The sequence below is a fragment of the Lissotriton vulgaris genome, chromosome 5 (assembly GCF_964263255.1).
Source record: "Lissotriton vulgaris chromosome 5, aLisVul1.2, whole genome shotgun sequence".
NCBI classification, from domain to species: Eukaryota; Metazoa; Chordata; class Amphibia; order Caudata; family Salamandridae; genus Lissotriton; species Lissotriton vulgaris.
The window spans coordinates 1,996,566,559-1,996,581,069 of record NC_141693.1 but is presented as its reverse complement, the minus strand read 5'-3'; the positions used below and the strand labels follow the sequence as shown (position 1 = coordinate 1,996,581,069).

Sequence of the window (14,511 nt, the reverse complement as noted above, 5' to 3'; positions counted from 1 at the left end):
GGGGGGTCAACGAGGGCCCTGGACCCAGCGCGGAGGCAAGCGGCCACAGGACAGGCGGGAAGCGCCTCAGAGGCGTCGCAGACGCCGCGGTGACTAGGTCTCCTCCGGCGCTTCAGGGCGGCACGGCTTTGCGCCGTTTCAGAGAAGCGCTTAGGGGGCTTCACAGCGCTGGTCACAGGCAGGGCGAGGGAGGTAATTTCAGTGATCTGTCACAGCGCTGGGCAGGGGAACAGAGCACCGCGCTTGGCCAGTCAGTCAGCAGATAATGTCGGCAGGAGGGAAGGCAATCTCAATAATTCCTGACAGGACAGGCAGTCTTAAATACAGTGCTGGACAGGGGGAGCAGAATCTAGCGCTTTCCACACAGTTTAGCCAGGACAGCAGCGCAGTTCAGTCAGGGGGAGACAGGTAGGGCCAGATGGGCCCAGATGGGCCCAGATGAGGGCAGTGAGTGCGACGGGGCAGCACAGTCCAGTACCTGGTCGATCCCCCAGGAGTCTCTGGTCACAGGAAAGCAGTTTTCTTGGCGCTTGGATGGTTCTGCGCCCTTAGATGTTGGTTACTTGAAGTTGCTTAGAGGGCGGGGGGGGGGGGGTTTGGGATTGAGTTCAAGGCTTGAAGAGTTTCTCCTCAGTCACTGCAGATGGACCCTGGGGTTCCCTACCACTGGGCCAGATCAGGGGGCTAGCTTAGGACACCTCACCCAGCTTAAGAGGCAGCACCTAAATCCTGTCACTCCCAGTAGCATAGGTTCCTAACTAGGCCCTCCCGCCTAAAACTCCTGCGTGGGTTCCCCAGGTCAGTGATGGCCCAACTGACTAGAAAAAGTTCCCTCCCTTGCAAATATATGCCTAGGTCAGGTGACCACTCTCTAAGGCGGGAAAACCTAACTCCGCCCTTGTTCTGGAAGGTTCCAGGAGCTTCCCCACTCTATGGACAGGGGCTGGGTGGCTGGTATTGCAACATTGTATGGGGATCCAGCCTGCTCCTGACAACTAGGGTGCTACACTAAAAGACCACGCAGCAGTAGCAGGGGCTAGTGGCAGCCATGTTTGAAGTAGAGAGTACCTGCACCCTAACACAGATTAGCTATGAAAAGGTGCCCGAAGACCTATGGGCCAACAAAAAGAGGGTGGGAAAAATGAGGCAAGGGCAAAAAAATCACAGGGAAAGACCACCCTTGGCCTGACAGGTCTAACAATAACCCCATGAACGATTTGTAGCACCCACTTGTCAGAGGTGACAGACTGCCATTTCAGTAGAAAATGACGTATTCCGCCACCCACCAGATGGCTGTGCATTGCGAAGGGTGCTTCTACAAGAAGCGGTGTCACTTCAAGTTGGCAAAGTCGTGTGCTCCATTCATGAACCTGCTCGTTACCTAGAATGTTGAAGCATGAATTGCAAATTTTGGTTTACCTGCGTTCCAAATCGGGCCTCTAAAGCTCAGATGCAAACAACACATGAGGAACGAGAGAGTTCTAGATTTTGTACACCAACGGGAACAGGTATTGAGTTGGCTATACATTCTGAGCCACACTTGCCTTCAGAACCAGAGAAGGCAGGTTCAGAAAAATGCAGTAACTAAACCATGACATGCTATTGCATGCCATCAACACACAGTTCTACTGGGAGGTCATACTGAGCCCCTGGACTCTGGTTAAGAGGTGTGTGAACACTGAGTACTAACAACTACTGGATAGATAATACACAAGCATAGTTGACAAAGCATCTGCCCTCTTCCAGCCTCCAAACAGATGTGGCGAAACCTGATAGTACTATGGACACTACAACACTATAGATAAGCACTGATAACAGGTGTAGAGCAGGGGCAGAAGGTGAGTGGAGACAAATAACAGCATGTTAATTCTTATTCATTTTTAATTCCACTCTCGCCACCCCAAACATTTACTGATTCATAGAACAATGCATAACCAGGGTGTCTTATTAAGGAATTCTTTGATTTAATGAACCTTGGAAGAATTCATTCTTCAGTTGGCCCCAGCAGGGCTCAAACATGTACATGGCAAGTTAGTCTCACATGTGTACAGTAATTATTTACCTCAGTAAGGTGTACTTCAAGTAAGCAGAGACAAATTATTCAGTTACTGCAAGTGAGGTGAATTTTACTGGCACAAGCACTGACCCCAAAGTAAGTGTGTCTTAGTGAGAGGTGAAACAGATATAGACAAACACAGTAAAAGTGCCACTTTCTGACCAAAAAGTAGATACGACACACAGTCAGACACCATCACCACACAAATTTGCAATTTCATATTTATCACAAACATACTGTAAGTTAGCCTGAAAAGTGCATAAATCATTGCAGCGCTTGTGGTTTTAGAAGCACTTTTATAGGCTCTCGTTGCGAGAGAGCATACTCACCAGCTCATTGGGGTGCACCAGGAGCAGATAGATACCAGGGTGCTTGTCAAAGACCTGGAATGAATAGCCAACTCTCTCCATCTTGCACAAGGCTTCCACGCACAGCTCACCTAAAGTGAGGAAAAAGAAGGAAAATTAAAAAGTAGACACCCTTGCATAAAACAGGCGCTCTTTGTGGCATGAAGGGTGGTTAAAATAACAAACAGGCCGCGGCAGGGCAGAAGTAGCTATGGGGAGGATGGGGGGGGGTTAGGGGGATGACTGTGGTAAATTCACCAGTCGTGAAGGTTTACTTCTGGTTTATTCAGGAGAATAAGCAGTAACGGTCTGCTCACAGCCAGCAATAAACCAACTGCTGTCAACCAATATTCTAAAACCTTGCGCTACCCTAGAAACATACAATAGCATCTGGCTAAACCAGATACCACACATCTTCCCCCCGAAAGAAAGAATAACATTTTAAATTCCTAAATTCTACTTAATATCAAGGAGTCCACCCCAAAACAGGATGCACTAAAATATACAAAATTATATAATAAAGATACATGCATACATAAATACAATAGGAAAAAAGTGTAACATATTAGATTGTTAACCAATCACCTCCAAACAAAGATCATGACCATGCAAAAAGTGAAATCACCCCATCAAGAAGTGAAATCACCCTATCAAAGTCCCTTTACCTTGTTGGAAGTGACACCAGCTTTCCAGATTGAGTATAGGTCCTATAGTTGCTTTCAAGTTTGTACTTATAGTGTTGTCAAGAAGTGAGTCATCCCCAACTGCAGCTCCATTAGAAGATGAATTCATACCAGCACACTCTGCAGCACTACATTCTAATGGTAACGGGTCATTGCATGAATCCACCCTATTACCATCAGTACATTGTTTATGTTTCCATGAGCTCACTTTAGCATCACTCTCCCACAACCTCGAACCATTGCCTACTACATTTCAATTCACCTTTACTCCTTGAGAGTTCCAAAACAAGATTTTGTTACACCTAGACAACCTACCAACGTGATAGATCTTACCATCACTCAACTTAGCTGAACATGCACACTCTTCTCTAACCAAAAGTGGTTGACAAAATTTGGGACTTCCATTGGCAACTTTTCTATCCAATTTTGCACTCATCCAACCCCATTTTTACTAGACCACATCCTTAACTCCATTCTATTTGTCATAATATCTCATTGTATGTCTTCTGAGCCAACTCCAGGTTGTTCTTATGCACCTTAGGGGACCTTTTCTTTTAACATGACATCCAAGCACTGTTATAATTTGTGAAAGGTTCCCGACCCTTCAACAACTTGAAAGGACTGTAGCCTGTCACAGAAGGAGAAACCCTGCAAGTCCAAACCAACCTGCAAAATTCCTTCTCCCAATCATTGCCCGTGTTGATGGCATCTTGTATGTTCCCCATAATCACCCTATTGAAGCGCTCAACAACTGCTACCAGCACGATGATAAACTACTGTACTATTGGCTTTGATACCATTCTTGGAAAGGAAACTCCTCAACTTTTCTGCAGTAAACTGCAGGCCACTGTCACTCAGTAAGATTTCTGGAATCCCTCCTTTCATTACACTTTTCTTCAATAAAGAAAACATGGCAACCGCATCCACTTTATGATAAATTTCTATTTTAAGTGGCCTGAATTTGAAATGTAACAACACAGTAACATATTTGGGCACTCCTTTGCTGTCCAAAATGGGAACCAAAATATCAACTGCTAACGCTTCCCAACGCCCTTCCGGAATCTCTCCAACTCCTAAGGGAGGTCTGAAAACCTTCGGATATTTATCCATATTTGCACAACTCACACAATATCACACATTTTCCATATCTAAAGCCACTCCTGGCCACCAATATGAAGCCTTCGCTCTTTTCTTACATTTAACAATGCCTAAATGCACTTCATGCATAATTTCCAAAATCCTTGGTCTCCAGGATCGGAGAGGAAGAATCCTAAAACCCCTCAATAAAAAGCAGAAATGAAGATCTCATCCTTGAGTTCCCAGGACATCTTACGCTCTTCATCCAACTTATTCTGAATGGTCCACTTTTGCAAAACAAATTTCTTAATCTTACAAAGCACATTATCATCGTCATGACCCCACAACCACCCATTCACTGAAATAGCTTGAACTTCACCTTTCACAACAGCAACTTTATATTCATCCCACTCATTAGAAATGTGTTCCTGTAACTGCAGCAGGGATTTGCTTAAATGGTCAGCAAATCTATTCTTAAGTACCATAGATATTCTCCATCATATGTATAGTCCATAATCTAAGAGACATTCTAGCAATACCGAAAGTAGCTTTTGCCGAAACTTCAGTGGTCAATGCTTTAATTAAGGGTTTGTGATCTGTGCGTAGCATAAACCGTGACCTTCGCAAGAACGGTCTACATTTCTTTGTTGCACACATGCATGCTAACATCATCTTCTCAAAGGCTGCTTAGTATTCTTCAACAGGCAATAGTGAAAAGAAGGTAAAAGACACTGAGCTCTCTACCACCGCCTCCGAGGCTTAATTAAGAATGGCTCCCAGTCCCTTGCCACTATCATCAGTGGTTAGAAGGGAAGGCTCCTGGGTCAAAACCCTGTAATGGTATCACCATCCAAATATAAATATTTATGCTCTGGAAATCATTTTGCAAGCTCTTATTCCCCATGAAAACATTAAGTCCCTTTAACAATTGTCTCGGATTCAATGACTTACAAATTCTTTACAAGTAGGTATAGGAGACTCTCGGATGGTTTCAATATTCTCCCCCCTGGGTGATATTCCAAGTTCACTGACTTTATGACCCAAGTAGGTAAATGATTTCCCCCCAGTCTTATTTTTCCCCAACCCAACTGTCAAACAATCTTCCTTAATATTTTCATGACTTTCTGGAAGATGCTATCATGTTCTTTTTTTACTTTCTCTCCCAACCAAGATGTCATCCTGAAATACATAACTCCTTTTACCCTTTTAAACAACCTATGTATTAACCTCTGGAAGACAGCCGCTGCAGAGTCCAATTTGAAAGGCATGTGGACAAACCTATTTCAACCAAACTGTATAATAAATGCAGTGAGGTTTTTGCTAGTCCTATGAAGAGATATCTGGTGGTAAGCGGAAGACACATCAATCGTGGAAAACCACTTGCACACCCCGAGTCCTGGCCAATAACTCATTAATCCTAGGAACAGAGAATTTGTCCACCACAATATTCTTGTTAAGATCACACAAATCAATGCATAACCTTATTGCCCCATTTGCCTTTCTGGCCACAACAAAAGGTGAAAGCCACTTGGGACATTCCACAGGTTCAATGACAACCTTCCTCTCCAACTCATCCACTTCCTTGGTCACCTCCACCTTAACACTTGAGGGAATACTGCTCATTTTGAAACAAATTGACGTAGCTCCACTCTTAACCTCTTCGCCGCTAATGACAAGGGTAACTCGTCATGGACTTTCCATTGATTTCAATGGAAATTATATGAGAAAGAAGAGTAATGCCTTAGCAGTAAAGGGGTTAATAACAAACTTTTGTAAAAATCGTTTAAGCTTCCCCACAACAACAACAAAAATATCAAAACTCCCTCAAACTCTACATTGCCTCAAATTCTGATTAACTCAACAACTACCTTTTTTCCACTAATGTAATCCATCATGATACCGAATGCCCTTTGATCAATCCAACCCAATATCGAAGGTCCCAATTACGCTACATATAGTTTACTTCCTTCCCTTGAACTCAAAAAGCTCAAATTTGCACCCCATCATGGGAATTTCCTCACTATTGAAAGGGACAGGATGAATGTCTGTAGCCACTAAATTACTTCCCAGCACTTCAATAGCTTATCATTCCATACAGATTTATTCACAATTGTACATAGTGACCCAGAATCCGTAACAATAACATAACATGTGTATTTGTAAAGCGCACGTTCACCCCTGAAAGGGAATCTTGGCGCTAAATAACAGATGTTTATTGTTACCCAACTCAATGGTCATTTTATCGACCTCAGACGGATGAAAGGCTGAGTGGACCCGCGGGGTTTTGAACCTGTGACCAGGAGGTCGAACACAGGCCTTTGCAGTGGATGCATTAGTCCACTGAGCCACCAGACCCGGTTACAACGGAGATGCCAACCCCACCAACCAATCTTCAAATCACACACAGGTCTGACATTCGACCCTGCTACCAATGTTAAACAGGACTGTCAACAAAGAGGAACTACCTTTAAATAGACTGCTTAGAAACAGACTTTCCAGCAGCATATTTCACTTTGTTTTTCTTCCTGCACACTTTAGCAAAATGCCCAATCACTCCACAGTAAGGGCATTTGGCCCGAGGCACTGGGCAAGTCTTATCTCTGTCCAAATGATCTCTGCTGCCACCCCTAAAACAACTAAGGTGTTTCCCCTTGTCAGATTTTCCTTTGAAGCTACCTTTTATATTATCGTTCATAGTTCTAGTATCCTTACTTTTGATCATTATGGGATTTTAAACTTTACATGCTGACATTTTATCTTTGGTAGAGGACAATGTGGCTGCCTTCGCACAAGTTTTAGAAAGTTCCTTTTTCTTTACAATGGCTACAACGTCTTTAAGCAGTGAGTCCCCATTTTCCCCATAACATACCCTGTAAACTGTAATAGTCGGTGTGTATTTCTTTATGGCGCACATTCATTCACTGTGTAAAGAACCACATTTTGAGATACAGCAATGTCTTTGGCGTAGCTACGTACTCACTGTTAGACCTGTAAGCCTTAGGGTTGTCTTCCCCTATTTTTTTCGCCTTGGCCTCATTTTTCCCACCTTCTTTTTGTTGGCTTTAGGGCTCTGGGCACCTTCCCATTGCTTATCAATGCTAAGGTGCAGGTGCTCTCTTTTCTAACATGGCTGCCACTGACCCCTGCTACTGCAGCGTGGTCTTTTTAGGCGCACTCTAGTAGCCAGGAGCTGGCTGGAACCCTTAAACAATGTTGCAATACCAGCCTGCCCATAGCCAGAATCAGGGAAGCTCCTGGAACCTTCCAGAACAGGGGAGGTGACACCAACTGCCACTGCCAACTGCCACTATATAAGGAAAGGGAGGGAAACTTTCTAGTCAGTTGGGGCATCACTTACCTGGGGGAACCTACGCAGGAGATTTAGGCGGTAGGGCCTAGTCAGGAACCTATACCACTGGGGGTGACAGGGTTTAGGCGCTGCCCACCAAGCACTGAACTAGCCCACTGATCTGGCACGGCGGCAGGGGGAACCCAGGGACCACCTGAAGTGACCTGCTGACGAAAGCCTTCAACTCAAACCCCCCCCCCTCTCAAGAAACTAAGAGTCTACTTCAACCAAAGGGCGCCAGAACCAACAAGCGCCAAGAAGAAACTCCCCTGCGCCAGTCCGGACTACTGGGGATCAGTCAGGTACTGGGCCGTGCCATCCCTGTCCCCTCCGTCTTCGTCTGGGCCTGCGCTGTCCTGCTTCTTCCCCCCTTGCCTAATTACCTGGACTGTCATCGAGCCTACACCTGAGGGAGGTGGCTACCAGTGAAGCGCTCAACCCTCTTAGCGCTAGCCCTGTACTGCTGGGACTGCTGCCTTGCCGGCGTTGCCGCCCCCGATTGCCCCCACATCGCGTTTCACCAAAGCGCTGACATTGATGACCGGTGTGCACCTCTGAAGCGCTGCCCCTGTCCTGCGCTGCCCTCCTCAAGTTTCCACTGTGCCCCGAGCTGCTTGCTGTGCCTGAGGGAGTGCCGACACTTCGGATATCTGTCCCCGGCGGCCTCCGGTAGCAGGGGAGGGCCGCCGCCGTGGTGCTGATGGCCGCGCCCGACCCCAAAAGCTGTGACAGAACACTTCTACTTTGCCCCGTGGCTCCGGTACTTTGAGGCTCTGCGAACCTGCTGCGCCTCGTGGCCGTGATCGCGCTGTGCCCCTGGAGCAGCACTCTGCCGGATGACACTCACCGCCTTGGTCTGGAACTGCCTAGGTCCCCACCCGGCGGCCTCGGAGCCAGGAGAGTGCAGCCGCTGCGTCAGAGAAGGCCGCGCTGGGCCGCGGTAGGCCGCGCCGGGCCTTCTTAAGCCGTCCACGGCATCCCGTGACCAGGGACGCGGTGTCTCCAGCCACACCCCCATCCGGCGCCGCAGAGCCATTGGCTGCAGTTGCCGCGCCCACCCCGCCTGCCCCACTACTGGCCGCTGAGAGCGAGCTCCCCTCGCACTAGCCTCCTGATTGGTCCCCGGGCCTCAGACGTCACCGCAGGCCCAGGACCAGGAAGAAACTCTGCCGGAGGGCTCAGAGGAGAGAAGGAGCCCTCTCACTCATCAGAAAACCCTCGCATGGGGATGTCGAGGCCCGAAGAATAAAGGTAAAGCCCTGGGGGAAGGGCGGAGGACCCCAATAGCCAGGAGTGAGAAGGAGGCCCCGAAACCGTCCCTCCCCTCGGGGAAAACTGTTGCTGGGCCCCGTTGGTCCCTATGGGCCCACTAATCACCCGGAACTGGGCTAGAGCCCGGGAAGGTACATTTGGCCCCTGAGTAACATGGAAAGGCTTATCGTAGCCGAACGACCTGGTTATAGGTACTGTTTACCCATTCTTTATGCCATGACTATTCCGGCCTGATGATATATTGATTCTTGATGAAATGTTCAGACCTGCAGAAGAGAAGGTTGCCCCAAGGCCGACAGTTATGTCATAACCTGTTAAATGCTGAGTAATGAAATGTTATTCCTCATGATATGTTTAATGTAGCCTAATAAGTTAATCATCCCTGCCTAATACTAGGGTTATTGTGGCCTGTTGAAATGCTATTCGAATGTCTTTATAAAGGATTCCCTGCAGGTGCTGGCTAGGAGCAAGGCTGTTGCCAAGCCTACAGTTATTTAATATTTAATATTTATTTATTTATTTATTCATTTAAATATTTATGGCCGAGTAAGGCAAGTGTTGTGCTTTTAAGGAAAAGTAATAAGTTATTTCCACTGTGATTTTTAATTGCCTTGATTCTAGATAAAACCTATTTATTTGAATCAAACATACTGGTGTGGACTCAGTCTTTGCGTGCATTTGTTGTTTCAGTGGATGTGTGAGTTGTGTAGTCACTTAACACCTAAGCTTTCGGGTGCCTGCCTGCTCCGTACTTGGCCAACCCAGTTCACACATTTGGTGGCGAGAGGCGGGATCAGGACCTGTGGCTATACAGCACCCTCCAGTGAGACAGAGTGCGCTGCAATCAGGCTAGACACCTATCGTGCATGCAAGTCTACTCAATTGACCCCCACTGTTAAACCGGAGTGTGTAGACACCTGTTTGACCCAACATTGTTACCTACGTCCTAGTGCTTTCCCTTTAATTTATCTGGGTCCCCACCTGTCAAAATGGAGTTCCAGCTGACCAACCTTGAAGAGTATACGGTGGTGCAGTTAAGGGAATTTTGTCAGGGGATGGGGGTGCAGGTTGGGCGGAGAGCCGCAAAGGAGGAACTCAGTACCGCTTTGAGGGCATGGGTAAGGGCCCACCCAGAAGGGAGAGTGGATGGGAGACAGGAGGGGCAGGGCATACCAGGGGAGGCGGCCACCCAAGAAGAGCTAGACCTACTGGGTATTGATGTCACTGAAAATGTGTAGCCAGGAAGACGTTCCAGGGCAGGCAGTAGTGGATCTAGAAGGAGTGGGTCGTCAGAAGATTATGAGGACAGGAGAGAGGAGTGGCAATTGAGATGGGTGCTTGCTAAGTTAGAGAGGGAGAGAGAAAGATTGGCTTTGGAAGAGAGGAAGTTGGCGCACAAGCTTCAGCTTAAGGAATTGGAGCCGAGGGCTTTGCAATTGAGTGTGCCAGCAAGTCCCAATGGTGGCAGCGTACCAGGGGCTCAACAGGAGCCTAGATTTTGATTACCCAAGGAGGTGATAGCGAGCTACACTCAGGGGGATGACATCGTCAAGTGGTTGGAGGCTTATGAAGTGGCCTTGACAGCCCATGGGGTGCCCGAGAAACACTGGGGAGGTGGCATGTATCGTTACATACCTCCCAATGTCAGGGACACCCTCCTGTACCTTGATAAGGCAGATCAGTTCAGATATTCCCCCATGAAGAAGGCGCTCCTTAAAAAGTTTGGTCTCAAATCTGAAAGGTATCGCCAGAAGTTCCGTGGCAGCCATAAGCTGTCCACGCAGAATTGGGTGGATTTCTTTGATTACGCCGGTAAGTCTCTGGATGGTTGGGTGCGTGGCAGCGAGGTGCATGACTATGAGGGCCTGTACAATTTATTTTTGAGAGAGCACCTCTTGGATAAATGTTTTCCAGAGCTGCGCCAACATCTGGTGGACCGCAAGCTAACTGATCCCTGTGAGCTTGCGGAGGAGGCGGAGGAGGCGGACACTTGGGTTAGCACCCGGGTGTCACACAAGGTAACCCCCGGGGGAGATGGCCCGAAAGGCGGACAGGGCGTCCCCCAGAAGAAAGATGGGGAGATAAAAAGAAGGAGTTCTCACGAGGCCCACAAACTAGACAGTTTGAGAGAGGAGTAGGTACCCCACCTCATTCCAGTTCCCCAAAGCCCACTTACCATGACAAGAGTCAGCAGCCAGGAATTGTCCGGTGCTACGAATGCGGAGAGGTTGGACACTACAAGGGGGATCCCCAGTGTCGCAAGAGACCTCCAGCCCCCAGAGGTGGCAAGAGTCCCGGGGTGGCTAGTGTAGTGCTTGGGGTGGAGCTGTAGCTAGATAGGGAAGGGAAGTGGAGTGGAGTGGAGTGGACAGGCCTAAACCTGGTTTCACTCGGGGACAGAGATGGTCCCAGTAACGTCCTCACCATCGAACACTGTGAAGAACCAGTAGAGAGTGAAGGTTAACTGGGAGAAGGTGGAGGCTCTGAGGGACACAGGTGCCAGCATGTCCCCTGAGCAAATAGTACCTGATGTGTTCCATCCAGCCGTGTTGGCTGACGGCAAACTGAGCTACTATCCCGTGGCTCAGGTTCCCTTTGAGAGGGGAGGAGTGAAAGGACAGTTGAGAGTTGCGATAAGCCCTGCCTTGCCTGTGGACTGTCTGCTAGGAAACGACCCGGAACATACCGCCTGGAAGGAAGTGGAGTTTAAGACCCACACTGAGATGCTGGGGTTACCAAGATGGACTTGCGTGGTCACGCGGTCCATGGCTGCCCGGCAAGAGACAGTGGCCCAACACAGTGCTGGTCCTGAGAATGTGGTGGAGGACACTGTGAGAAGTTGGCCTGATATATAATGTTCACTATTCTAGTGAGCACTTTGTATCAGTCCAAACAACCCTTATGGTGATTGGTTGTAAGTCAACCTTATAGACCAGCTATTCTAGTAGCGTGGATACGAGCAGTCTTCGGGCTAAACTCTAGAGGGCGTGTTAAGCCAGCTGTTATACCATCACATATACCCCTTGAACATCAAGTGAAAGGACACCACACAAGTGTTATGAAAATAAACAGTGTATTTATTTAGATTACAAAAGCCCTGTACTCTTTATGAGGACAGGGTACTAAGCACACAACAAAACTCTTACGAAAATACTTCAAGTTGCACAATTTACACAAATGCCCGAGGGGCACGAAAAACCATATACTCTGAAAGTGGAATGCGAAATTACTAGCAGGTAAGTACTGTACTAATAGGCTTTGGAATCGCTAGGACTACGTTACTGAACCTTCAGATTACTAGTAGGAGGCCTAGGGGACTCGGGTGCAGAGTGTGCACTCTCACGCAGGATGCGGGACAAAGTCTGTGGGAGCTAGTAAAGACAAAGTTAGTGTTCTCGGGCGAACCCGATAAGGTAGGTCGAAAACGACAGTGGATCCTGACCCTTGGATAGTGAGGCTATGCTGGGGCACCGAAATGCCGAAGTTACCTAGCCCAGGGGCTGCAGCTGCATATGTCTCAAAAGACGTCGGGAATCCTCGTAGACGAGCCAGGAGCCTGAAGAAAAGAAGTTGCTGGCAGGCGACCAGTGAAGATTGTTCGAGTGATCCAGGCCTGGATCGAAGATGGATGACACCTGAAAGCAGAGGGGACCAAGTTCGCGACTACTAGCCAGTAGTCAGGTGGCACCAGGAGGGCACCGGATGGTAGTCACCTCGACTAGGTGAGTGGGCGACGCTGGGCTCTGCAGTCTCACGGACCAGGAGGCGTTGTCGGCGACCAGGATGGAGGTGCGAGCTGTCCCACGATGGATGATGCCGTCGACGTCGCTGGACCCAGGATTGGGGCAACAAGTCTTGGCAAATTCAAGCCCACGCGGTGGACCTAAAATGGCCTCTGGTGTGGACCAGGAGGGTCCGGGGTGCTCCTCTTTTGGAAGGGAGCAAGGGCCAGTCTGGAGCAACCAGACCAACAGCAGTGATGTCCTCGGGCGTCGTTAAGAAGGCCACAAGCCAGCGGACTAGTAGCCAAACAACGCGGTGAGCAGCAAAAAGTAGAAGGGCCCCACGCAGATCGTGGAGAGGCTGGACTTCGGTGCTGGAGCTGCTCAGGGTCGGGGCTTCTCGGACCCCAAAGCACTCACCAGAGGATCCCTCGGCGGTCGTGCTGGATAGAAGTCGTGCAGTTCTGATGATGGCCGGTCCCTCGAGGTCTCGTCGCACCTACGGTTCTCAGCTTAGCTGTAGAGGTAGGTAGAGGTCAGAGGTGCCAGGGAAGCCGGGTCTTGTCGTGCTGGTCGGTCGGATTCCTGAGGAAGGACGTGCAGCAAACCGCAGAGTTCTTAGATGGTGCCTGCGGATGCAGGGTGACTACTCCTTAGCCACAAGGGAGAAATCTTGAGAAGAAGTCGAGAGTTCCTTTCGTAGAAAGTAGTTTCTTGATTCAAAGATGATCTAATTTGGAAGGGTCCCCGCTCCTGCCTTTATCCTAAAGAAAGGGGTGGGTACGCGACTAGGTCCTGCCCTAGGGGTGGGACCAGGAAGGGGGGGTGGTTACACCCCTCTCCCATGCCAGACTTTCCCCAAGCCAGGGGCTGGTGTGCCCCTGGAACTGGTTCTAGCCGGCAGATGCGTAGTGAGCACTGGGGTGTCACTCTGCAGTCACCTTCCTGTAAAGCCCTGCCTACCCAGGATACACAAAACCCTGTCTGGGATGGTGCTAGCACCGCCCCTGACAGGAAACCCTTTGTCCAGGCTTTCCTCGCTGGAAGGACTCCCAGCAGCAGGAGGTCAGACTCGTGTCTCTGGTGGCAGCATCCATTTTGTGGAGCTGAGGCTTCAGTTAACTTTAACCGGGGTTCACAGTTACATACATGTCGTGTCCCTCTAGAAGGGTGGAATGCTAACCCCGTCGCCAGAATTGGCGAGGGGTTAGTATTTCAATTCGTATGACACCTTACTCGATATGTTTTGATAAAGCAATAACAAAGATAGCATTTAACCGCGAGGATTATAATGCACTTAAGAGTATATGGTATGCGTTATCATGGAACAGCTATTAGGACTTGGTTCCGCAAGCTGCAACCGGGCTCCGCTCATGCCAGAGCCTCATTTCACACGATTCCAAGCACTCTGCCTTCAGGATTGTCAAGGCCTGCCATAGGAGTGACTGATAGGAATCTGTGTGTCCATTTTTAGGGTTAGATATAGGTATACTATATCTAAAGCAAAGGGTGATTACACCACCTTGCCCCAGCTGTCGTGCAGCCAGTTGTGTCAGATTTAGATGGCCATCCAGGGGTGGCTAATACATGCTTCAGCCCCTGGTAGGCCCTGGGTACACCTATGCCCTGAGTTACAGGGTCTGATAAGGCGGCCCAGTACCAATTGGAAATGTACCTGAGGTACATGGAATCCATTTTAGAGAGTGAGCAGTAGGCCTGGGGTCCTGATTGGCAGGGTCCCAGGCCAACTAAGTCGGAAAACCAGCAAAACACCAGGCAAAAAAATTGGGGGTAACCATAGTCAGGTATCTACCTTCCTACAGACACACCCCGTGTGATGGATGGGAATCCGGTGGAGGTACCCCCGGAGTCTGTGGAGGTTGTTCCCGAGGGTGACTTGCCGACCCTTGCCGAGTGGCATGTGGAAGGAGGACCTACCCGGGAGGAATTCTGTCGGGCGCAGAAGGATGCCCCACGCTTTAAGGCATGCGGCGACAGGCCGAAG

At 48.9% G+C, this 14,511-nt stretch overlaps 1 protein-coding gene across 5 annotated transcripts in view; it reads right to left on the bottom strand.

Moving 5' to 3' along the window:
• Positions 1-14,511, bottom strand: part of SETX (senataxin) — a 631,151-nt gene that overhangs the window by 407,667 nt on the left and 208,973 nt on the right. For all 5 annotated transcript variants that reach the window (XM_086924766.1, XM_086924768.1, XM_086924765.1 and 2 more), the window contains exon 4: positions 2,386-2,495. In XM_086924766.1, coding sequence (XP_086780892.1) covers positions 2,386-2,495 — 110 coding nt within the window. The remainder of the gene's footprint in view (positions 1-2,385; positions 2,496-14,511) is intronic.